Source organism: Coturnix japonica, chromosome 6 (genome assembly GCF_054131305.1).
Source record: "Coturnix japonica strain WE chromosome 6, WE-NBRP24, whole genome shotgun sequence".
NCBI classification, from domain to species: domain Eukaryota; kingdom Metazoa; phylum Chordata; class Aves; order Galliformes; family Phasianidae; genus Coturnix; species Coturnix japonica.
In genome coordinates, this window is record NC_140668.1 from 18237397 (window position 1) to 18248159 (window position 10763).

At 53.6% G+C, this 10763-nt stretch overlaps 1 protein-coding gene across 3 annotated transcripts; it reads right to left on the reverse strand.

Moving 5' to 3' along the window:
* Positions 1-1169: 1169 nt before the first annotated feature.
* Positions 1170-7550, reverse strand: LOC146760433 (zinc finger CCCH domain-containing protein 11A-like). Of its 3 annotated transcripts, none has more exons than XM_085551600.1 (9): positions 7332-7550; positions 5135-6542; positions 3751-4672; positions 3384-3471; positions 3204-3266; positions 2876-2962; positions 2289-2585; positions 1883-1953; positions 1170-1430 (listed from the first exon to the last, which is right to left on the reverse strand). In XM_085551600.1, exons 3-9 carry the CDS (start codon positions 3802-3804, stop codon positions 1371-1373), a joined length of 720 nt encoding a protein of 239 aa, XP_085407726.1. In that variant the 5' UTR covers positions 3805-4672; positions 5135-6542; positions 7332-7550; the 3' UTR covers positions 1170-1370. The 3 variants fall into 3 exon arrangements, with proteins under 3 accessions (XP_085407726.1, XP_085407728.1, XP_085407727.1); XM_085551602.1 differs by having other exon boundaries at positions 3751-3941; positions 4371-6542; XM_085551601.1 differs by having other exon boundaries at positions 3751-4256; positions 4371-6542.
* Between the last annotated feature and the right edge of the window lie 3213 nt (positions 7551-10763).

Consider the following 10763-nt stretch of genomic DNA (forward strand, 5'->3'; position numbering starts at 1 on the left):
GCCTGGGAAATGGAGAGCTTTCCTCTGGGTGAGGACGGGGTGATCTGGGAGCATCTGGGTGGGATCAGTGTGCACAAATCCATAGACTCTGATGGGATGCATCCACATGTGCGGAGGGAGCTGGCAGAGGTAATTGCCAAACTCTGTCATCTTTGACAGGTCTTGGAGAAGAGAAGTGCCTGAAAGCTGGAGGAGAGCCTGTGACTCTGCAGTCTTCAGAAAGGAGCAGGAGGAGGATCTGGTAAACTGCACGGCAGTCAGTTTCACCTCTGTCCCTGGAAAGGTGCTGGAACAGTTTGGTCTGGATGCCTTCTGCGAGCAATTGGAAAGGAAGAAGTTTATCAGCAGTATGCAGCTTGGATTCACCGAGGAAAAGTCATGCTCAACCAACCCTGCAGCCTTCTATAATGGCATCACAGCACAGAGTCCATTTGGAGACCTGTGGCCTGCAGTGTTCCCCAGGGCTTGGTGCTGTGTCTGATCTTGTTCAGTATCTTCACTGATGACCTTGAGGAGGGGATAGTGTCCATGCTCTGTAAGTACGCCTATGATACAAAGCTGGGAAGAATGGCTGGCACACCTGAAGTCTGTGCTGCCATTCAGCAAGACCTGGACAGACTGGAGAGCTGGGCACCAATAAACGTGAAGAGGTTTAACAAAAGCAAGTGCAGAATCTTCAGCCTGGGAAGGAGTAGCAGCAAGTATCAGTACAAGGGCATGGAATGTTGTGTGGGCACCTGGGTGTGCAAAGGAGGCATGGTGGCACACATAGATGCCCATGCACATGGGTAGACAGAAGGACAGGGTTGCACATCAATGTGTGTGCACAGTGTTATTCAAATGGCTGGGGTCATACAAGTATGAGCAGGCATGTGGCTGTGTGCAAGAGAGGAGCTGCCCATGTTTGTGTGCAGGGCTGTGCAGTGGAGTGGGGTTGTACAGCTGTGTGCGGGGGCCAGGTCCTGTGTGCCATGGAGCTCCATGGGAAACCTCTATGAGTGCTAGCAACAGCAGGAGCACTTGGAGCACTGCCTGGAAGAATGGTGCTGGGATGGGCTGTGGTGGGCGCCGAAGATGCATAGTGGACCGAAGATGCGTAGATGCTACTCTGGACCAAATGTCGGGCAGCTGCTCATGGAATGCCACTGGACAAATCAGGCTGTGCAGTCTTTGTGAATATGTAATTATGATAGTTTATTGATTGAATGCATTAAAGAAAAAAAAAAAGGAAAAAAAAATAAAAAAATAAAAATAAATAAATAAATAAATAAATAAAAGAAATCCCAGAATGTAGTAAAACATGGAATGCTGAGTTGGGCTGCAACTGAAATGCTGTGCACTGCAGCCGCTGCCTTGTGACGCTTTTCCTCTCAGTCCTTCATGTGCACCTTCTGCATCATCTCTGCAAGGCTGTTCATCTCTGCGAAGAACTGGAAAGAAACAAAGCAAGCGTAGAAGTAGGACAGAAACAATCTAGGGAGATCTCATGAAGAAAGCCTGACCAGTAAACATCCAGAATGGCCCCGTGTGGAACAGCATGTTCCTTTCATTCAGGTCACTGACACTACTTCCCATGACACGTTGTCTATGGTAAGATTCATGCTCTGTCATGGGAAGGTCGTTTCAAAGGTTGCAGTGCCCAACATGGCAAGCTTCTTTATCACAGCTAAACCTTCTTGCTGTTACCAACCACATTGTTCTCAAGCCAGAGGAAGGCGTCCAAGCTCCCCATGGCAGCTCTCACTGACAGTGTCATTTCCTCAAACACACAATTTTTCTATTCCATCGCTTCTCTCAGGATTTTGCCATCTCTTTTATGTCTGACAGATGTAGGCACTGAGACCAACAAGAGAATGCGTGTCTGTGTTCACCAAGGACTCACCTCTGCACGTGCAGCTCTCAAAGAAGCCTTTCTCATTTCCCTTTTCCTTTCTTTTTGTTGTTGTCTTCTTGCTGGAAAGCAAGAATACCAATGAATTCATTTTGTCTACAGCAAAGCTGCAGAAATATGGGTGCCGAGAAAACAAATGGCAGTCCAAAGATAAAGCAAATGGGACTAGGAAGCCTCTCAGTGAGTAACATTTCCAGGGGGAAATACGGAAGAGCATAATGATGTTAATGGAAAGAGATGCGTTTAGGTATTCTGGCACCTCGCTGCCTTTGGACTTTGTAGCCTTCAACTCCTTTCCCCTCCACAGAGAAGGAAAAGGTAAAGCAAGCCCTAAGCAAACTCAATGTGTTTGATAAGGACAGCACTTCACCGGGACGGTGCCACAGCACCTTCTTACCTCTTTGCTTGGAGCTCCGTGGTGGGGTTGGGGCCGGCACACTGCCGGTGCTCTGGCCCCTGGCTCTTTTGTTAGCAGGCAACTGCGCTGCTGCCTGTTGCTCTTCGTCCAAGCCCTTGCGTTTCCCTCCAGCCAGGGTCTTGGAGACAGAGCGGGGGCACACAGCCAGGGAAGGTCTTCTCCCTGAGCTGGGACCTGCTGTTACTGGAAGCCCTCCAGCCTGGAGATGATCTCTCCCAGAAAGCACTTCCTGCACTGCTTTCACGTAGATCATTCCATTTGGCTCACATTGTACATCTGTTATAATCAAGAAAGGAGAAGCAGTTAGACTTCAAGGGAGCCCAAGGCTACTTTCAGTCTGCAGAATGGGCCACAATACTAGGAAATCTCATCTTGAGTGTTCACAGCAGCAGATCTTGGGTGAAGTGTGGGTTTGCATTTCAAATCTGGACAGGGAAGGTACTTGTAAATCCCAGGGACAAAGACCTCAAGCAACATGCAGCAACAACACTCCCAGGAAAGAACAGACAGAAAGCCTGACTAGAACGACATTGAATCAAACCCCGATGCCTGTTGTGCCTCTGTACCTCTCTTGGGTGCCACGTCACAGGCTGCAGTCCTACCCAGACCTGCCGCAAGGCTGCGCTTTGCTGGAAGGCCGCTTGCGTCATCTTCTGGCAGAAAGAAACAAGAAATACTTGAAGAGCATCTCTTGGGAGGAAGATTTGAGCACAGCCAACCACCAACTTCAACTCTCCAAGTGTAGTTCCTACCATTTTCCTTTTTGCTGCTACAGCATGGTGCCATTTCTGCAGTCAGCACAGATCTGCAGTGGGCTTTCTTCACTCTTCCATCACACATGCACCCCTTCATGCAGCCCTATTTAGTGGCAGGTACCCACACCACAGCTCTTACCTGCATGGGCTTTCCGTTTCCCACCTTGCCCAGCACCATTGCATGGACGCACGGGCTCTGTCCCTAAAAGAAGAGATCGTGTGTTGATTTCACAGATGACAGTAGCAGTATTGTCCTGTTAGCCCGTGTCCACCCCCCACTAAAGAAAGACCCTGTTTTACAGACAGAAGAGAAACTCACTTTTGCGTGGCAGTAAAGACAGTCCATCCCCATTGTGTCCCTCTGCGCGCTGAAAGGTGCAGCTGGATGTCTGGCAGCTGCGCCGCCTCTGAAGAGAGAAAGGAAGAAACTCAGGTCGGAACGGGCAGCTGAGAGCTTCCAGATCGTGCCAGAGATGGGATATCAGAGTGCTGAGACATCATTGATCTCTAAGGGAAAATACAGCCTGAGCCCTGCCCGTGCCATTAGCCCAGGCTGTCAGCAGTGAGCTCAGGATCCAACCGCTTACTGAGGTCCCAAAGGACCAGCAGGGCTCCCCCTGCTCCACTCCTTCCCTTTACAAATGGGAACAAAGAAGAAAAGTCAAGCCAAAGGAACCCAGCCATACCTTTCCGCTCACAGAGCAGGCATTGGATCCGCACTTGTCTCCTTGCTGAGACATGATCGCTCAAGTGTCAGAGGAAGCACAAGTTCTCTCACAAGCTCTCTCCACAGGAACTTTCCCTGCTCTTGGAAAGAGCTGGCTTCACTCTTCCTAAGACTGCCTCGATCCTCCAAATCTCCCTGCAAACAGGAACCCTGCAGAAATCATCCACAAGAGAAAAGTCAATGGGAGAAGTATATTCCCAGCTTTGTTCTGCCATGCAATTGAGTCTCTTGTGGAGGAAAAGGTCTGGGAATCAGCTGGCTGCAAGAACGTCCCAACGCTAGCTGCAGCTTGTGTCTGACTGCCATGGCTTGTGTCAGCAAGTGCTCTTCTCCATCTCCTCAGGAGCTCTGCACCCAGCCATCCGTGTGGTAGTGAGGCACAAGTTGCGCTCTGTTTCCTTATGAATGGTGTTTCATCATCCTCACCAAAACACGGGTTGGAATCTCCACAAGAACCTCTTTCCCCTGGGAACAGCCATGTGGAGGGGCACTGCTGGAGCTGGGGACTTCTCCCCGGCCTAGCATTTCATGTCTGTAGAGACACCTCCCAGCAGCCAGCCAGCACCAAACCCAGCTCACCTGTTGGGCCTGTTCAGCCTAAGCTGCGCTCAGCTCACCAACACAGCACAGCAGTCCTTCGGACAGGCTCTGCCAGGGTGATCTGTTCCACGAAATGCACAGAGCTCAGTCTCCGCGTGCAGCACGCTCGCCAGAGCACCAGCTCTGCTCACCACCTGTGGGACACGTGCTCCTCCCACCGTGCCAACCATTGAGACCTCAGCAATGCTCGCATGACTTCTGCGCTTTCATCATAATGGAAGTGGACGCCTCCTAGATCCGAATTTAAGGAAACCAACGCCAGGGTCAGCCCATGGGGTGATCTGAAGTCAAACAACAGGGAAGTGAAGGTGACTCTTGCGCAGCTGTCATGGTTTTGTAATTTTCATTAAAAACCAGTCAAGACTAATGTGGCCTCATAGTGCTCAATGGAGTCCCAGGGGAGATCGTGGGAAGGAATAGGGGTGCACATCTGTATGCCCCGAGGCTGGTGCTCACCTCTCTGATTGTGGCTTTAGGCTCCAGAGCTGATGTTGACTTCCCTTACTGTGGCTTTATGGCCCAGGGCCAGTGCCGGCCTCATGGGCTGGGGTTTGAGGCCCTTGGACCATTGCTGGCCTCACTGAGTGGGGCTTCTGCCAGTTGGATACAGCTGCTGGCTGAACTGGCCAGGATGGAGCCTTCCCTGTGCAGCCTCCCATGTGCATATCCACCCCAAGAATGGAAGTCCTCCTTCTATATGTACTCCTTTCAACCACAATGTGGAAAGCAAACCATTTAGGCACCTGAAATGCTTCTGCTCCTGCAGTCTGGCAGAAAGCAATGCCCTCTGTTTCATGCCACCTCTGCACAAACTGGAAGGGAATGGGGAGACGTATGTCAGAACCAATGGGACAGGATTTCACTGGATGCAGTTTAAAAGCAAATCACCCCAGCTCTTGGTTGGGCTGTTGCCCTCTATTGCTGGGGATCCCTGACCCCTGGCCACTGGATTTCCACGCATGCATCCTTCCTTGGAGCCAAGTGTGCCTTTCCCAGCAGCAAGCACCAGGCTGGAGTCAGCACCAAAACCAAAACCTCCTTGCACCTTTCCCGTCCTTCTTTCACACATCGTCTTTTAGTTTCAGAAAATAGGGCCAGACCCCAGTGAAACAAGAGCTCTAGGACAAAGCAGCTGCTTTATTTTCCTCTTTCCCTTTCCTCATCTACACCCCACAGAAAGACCATTTGCCAAGTAAGGGATGCAGTGATCAGGTGTATGAGGGGCAAAGCAAATCAAGCTTAATTTCAAAGGCTTGCCTCTTCCATGTGACTTCCCTGAGGTCTGATACAATCATAGACTCATCTGATACAGTCATAGATTCATAGAATAGCCTGGGTTGAAAAGGACCACAGCGTGCAGGGTCATTAACCACCAGACCAGGCTGCTCAGAGTCACATCCTCCCTGGCCTGGTCCTATCACTATCCACCCTCAGGAGTGGGGACAGAGATGGTTTCAGGGCTGGCTCTGGGAACAGGCCTGATTGCTGCTAGTGAGCGAGCCAAAGGCTTGATGGCGAATCTCCTCTTCCTTCCCAACTGCAGTGAGATTTGACATGACTCCAACCTACACCAGAAGCCTGAGCACTGCAAGTGTTGACAGCGGGCAGTTGCGAAGGAGACGGAGCTCTCTGCAGAGGGAGAGCATTGCCTACAGGTGAGGCTGGAGGCTGTGGGCTGGGATGTGCATGGGGGTGACCCAACGAGAGCCCATTCCCTAACGCCAAAGGGTCGCTGCTTGTTTGTGGCTGCCCGAGAGAGGGATGGGGAGGCCAGGAGCCCCCCAGTTCACAGGGCTGGTCCCTCTCCACGTCTCCAGAGAGCCATGGGACAGCCCATCAGCTGTCTGTGGGGAAGGCTGCATTACAGCCCAGGCTCCTGGCTCAGGCTGGCGGGATGCGGCCCCAAAGCCATCAGCCACTCAGGCAGACCCCTCCCGCTCTGTCCTTTCAGTCTTCTGCCACCCATCGGGGCTGTGCTTGAAGCCCCAAAGCAGCCGATGAGCTGCCAGCTGCAAGGCCAGGAGGGAACAGAGAGCCAAGAAGAGCTGGGCCCAACAGGATGGGTGGACGTATCCAATCTGTTCAATCTGTTCAGACGTGTCCAATCTGTTGATGTTGTTGCTGCAGCCCCTTTGCTGTGTCTGTGGCGGTCTGTAGGGAAAAGGGGGATCAGGTCAGATGAAAGCCCCTTTAGGGCTCATGGCGGGGGCAGTCCCGCTTTGGGTTGGGGGTTGTTGTTGATTATGGGACGGGGGTCTGCTCACATCCCCTGTGAGCCCCTCCCCCCCCAACCCCATCCCATAACCCCTGTGACCCCCCCAACCCCATCCCATTCCAGCTCCCTGCAGGTCACACAATGGAGCTGCTGCTGCTGGTCCTGTAGGAGGATGGTCCTATGCCCACATCCCCAACATCCTCAGCTTCACCCCGTGAGGTTTTTGGGGTCCACATCCTCAGCTTCACCCCAAGGTTTTGGGGTCCACATCCCCACCGGGTGTCCCCAATGTGTCCACAAGGATTTGGGGTCTCATGTCCCCATAGAACCCCAAGTGTCCCCCCAAGGTTTTGGGGCTCACAACCCTGTTGGATATTGGGGAGGTGGTGCCTGCATGCAGCAGGGCTGGAGTCAGGGAGGTCACAAGTGTCTGACAGGGGTGGTCACCTGTAGCACAATATAGGGTTATACACCCCCCATAACCCCCCACCCTTCTTTTGTGTATATGTTGATGTTATTTAATGGGGGGGTGGGGGTCTTCACTCACCACTCCCCCCCCCCACCCCCCCGAGCAGCACTTCCTCCAGCTCCGCTTTGAATCGCACTTTGGCCGCCCGTTTCCCCACACGCTGCAGCCGTTTCCACACCGAAGCCATCGCAAACCCCCCAAAATAAAGCCCCCCCCCCCTTCAATATATACTCATTAATAACACACACACACACACCCTTTATATAGAAACTCAGAACGCAGCATTGGGTGCGGCGCAGCCCCGGGGCAGGAAGCGCTGATGATGGGAGGGGGCTGGGCCATATACACTCATATGGGCCCACCCCTAAGCTCTGCCCCCCTGCACGGAAGGACACGAAGTTCCCCTGTCGTGGCTGTGGGTGACCACTAGGGGGAGCCGTAGGCATAAAGATTGCCCCCCACGCCCCTTCCCCTTCAACCCAATTTGGTTCCAAAGAGACCCCCCCGCCCCCCGCATTAAACTGGGGTCTTAGAGTGCCCCCACTGACTCCAAATACCTCCCCCAACCCACCCTATAGACCCCAAACCCACCCCACTGCACCCTAATCCCACCCCACAGCCCCCCAAAACCCCCCCAAGCCCACCTTAAAACCCCCAAAGGCCACCCCATAACCCCCAGATACCCCCCAAACCCACCCTATGGACCCCAAATCCACCCCTCAGCCCCCAAATACACCCAAAACCCACCCTATGGACCCCAAATCCACCCCTTAGCCCCAAAATACCCCCTTAAACCATGCTGGGGCCTTGGGGGCGGCTGTTGGCGGCCCTCAGCCCACAAACCTCTTCCGCTCCCTCTGCCGTTCCCCCCCCCTCCGCCCCACGCAACCAGGTCAGGCCTCTCCGGTCTCCACTCCCCCTTCCCCCCATTATCCCCAATGGGTCCGTGCCGTAACCCGCTCCCCCGGAGGGAACGCGTGCATCAGCGGAAATGAGTCCCCTGGGAAACGCGATCTGCTTCACTGGCGTTCCGCCCTCGCTTTGGTTCCTACGGTCTACAGAGCCGGAGGAAGGCGATCTCGGGGAGGGGGGGGGGGGTGTCCTCAGAGGGGTGGGGACGTGTCAGCTGTGTCTCCACGGAGGGCTGTGTGTCCCCCCCCTACAGGTGGAGCTGCTGCTGCTGCTGCTCGTGTACCCCCGTGGGCGCCCCCACCACCACCACCCAAAACGAAGGGGGGCTGCGGGGATACCTGAGAGTATTGGCTCGGGCGCCCGGCCCCCCCCGGCCCAAAGCGTGCAGCCGCTACCTGCGGCGTTTGGCCGCCCGGAGCCTGGGGGGGTTACGGGAGGGCTTTGGCACGATGGGGAGCCCCGGAGGGGGGTTACGGCTTTGCCTCCGTTTGGAGCCCGACGACGCGACCCCCCCTCATCGCCTCCACATCCTGGCGCTGCTGCTGCAGGTGGGGGGGGGGGGCTCAGGGCTGATCGGTGCGGTTGGAGTCGGGGGGAGCAGAATTAAGGCTCACCCTGCGCCCCTCCCGCTTTCCCCCCCCCCACTCACCATGTGGGAAACGCTGGGGGTGGGACCTGAAAGCCGGTTGGTGTGGGAAGGGGCTCGGCCCCCCACCGTCATCACCCCCTTCGTGTTGGATGAAGGGGAAGGAGATGGGGGGTGGGTGGCGGCCGCCTCGTTGCCCCCCCGCGGTCTGGCCATAGGAAATAATTCATCTCAATTGTTTTCTTATGGATTCATTTGCTTCCTCGAGGTTGTCCTGACATTCGGCAATTTCCTTCAGTAGCGTTTCGAGCCTTTTCACTTCTGCATCCTTCTGCTGTAGAAATATCACATTCAAAACAGGACGAACCAGATCATTTTAGAAACAATTACAAGCCAAGTTGCATTTTGGTGTTAAAAACAGCCATAGACTCATAGAATAGCCTGGGTTGAAAAGGACCACAGTGTGCAGGGTTTCCAACCAGCAGACCAGGCTGCCCAGAGCCACATCCAGCCTGGCCTGAAATGCCTCCAGGGATGGAGCATCCACTCCCTGGGCAACCTGTTCCAGTGCGTCACCACCCTCTGTGTGAAAAACATCAACCTAATATCCAACCTAAACTTCCCCGTATCACTTTAAAACCATTCCCCTTGTCCTATCACTGTCCACCCTTGTAAACAGCCATTCCCCTGCCTGTTTATATGCTCCTTTCAAATACTAGAAGCCAACAGTGAGGTTTCCCTGGAACCTTCTCTTCTCCAAGCACAAGCCCAGTTCCCTCAACCTGTCCTCATAGGAAAGGTGCTCCAGCCCTCTGATCATCTTACTGGCCCCCCTTAGCAATATTTGCAATTCTCTTTTGCCTTCCTGCAAGCACACCTGCTTCAGGGCACATTTCATCCCACTGTTAGGCCTTGTAAGAAGCACTATGGCAAGTCCATATGCAGAAAACACTGGCATTCCATTCACTAACAGAGAAACTATTCTGCCCTTGCTCCTGACTCTTGTCCCTGCCTCCTCCTGCACTGGGCAGTGTTTGTGGGCAATGAAAGAAATACCCACATTCTGGAAAATACAGACAAAAAAGAAACAGGCAGAAAAGCGGCACTAATACTTTGTCATTGGTGGGAATCTCCACAGAAAGTGCTGCGCTAAAGGTGTGAGGTTAAGGGATCATCACTGTCACAATAAAAGTCACAGCATGGAAGATTTAGCGATGGCGTGCTGACTAGAAGGAAAAAACAACACTTACCTTGGAGCTTGTTCATTTTCTCTCCTATCATCGGATATCTTATCATCATCTACGTAGCTCTGAGGTTGGCCAAAGCCTGTTGCCATGAGCTTTGCTAAACGCAACAGTGCTGTGGCTCAGAGGTATTACACCGGCACATAGCATAGGAGAACTCCATAACCCAAGTGTCAAGGGAAGAAGAAAGGGGAACTGTTACAATTAATTACGTTCACTAAATTGATAATTGTAGGCTTCTTGTCACACACTACTGCCTACAGCAAAACAGCACAGATGTTGACAACTGTGATTTCTGCATACAAGCAACCACTCAAGGCTGAGCACTCTCTCCTGTCTCTTTGCCATTCCTAGAAAGACCCAGAAGAGCTCAGTGTTCTCTTGCTGTTAGTTTACATCCTCCAAGCACTTCCAAAGGCACGCTGCTCTGTAGAAAAAGCTGAGCTGCCCAGAAAGTTTGTGCAGGAAGAAGGCAGCAGTGTCAGTGCACGTCATCCTGGGGGATCTGAAAGCATTTGTGAAGAGAACAGGGAAAGAAGAGGGAAGAGAGCAAAACCAACAGGCACTAGCAGTGCTGCCCACAGGGGGCGGGGCTTGAGGCAGGGCCTGTGCCAGAGGGGGGCCTGGCACAGTTAGGGCCAGCTCAGGGCCCAGAGCAGAGGGGGAGCAGGCAGAGGCAGGGCCTTGGGGCCCAGGATGGAGGAGGACCAGGCACAGCTGGGGCCAGCTCAGGGCCCAGAGCAGAGGGGGACCAGGCACAGCTGAGGCCACTGCAGGGCCCAGGTGAGAGGGGAACCCAGCACAGTCGGGGCTGCTTTGGGGCCTGGGCCGGAAGGGGGCCGGGCACAGCCAGGGCCTATCCCCCTTTTTTGCACATATGAAATGCTCCCAGCTGTGCTGCACAGCAGAACATCTTTCAATGGAGATGAAAGCCTGTGAAATGAGA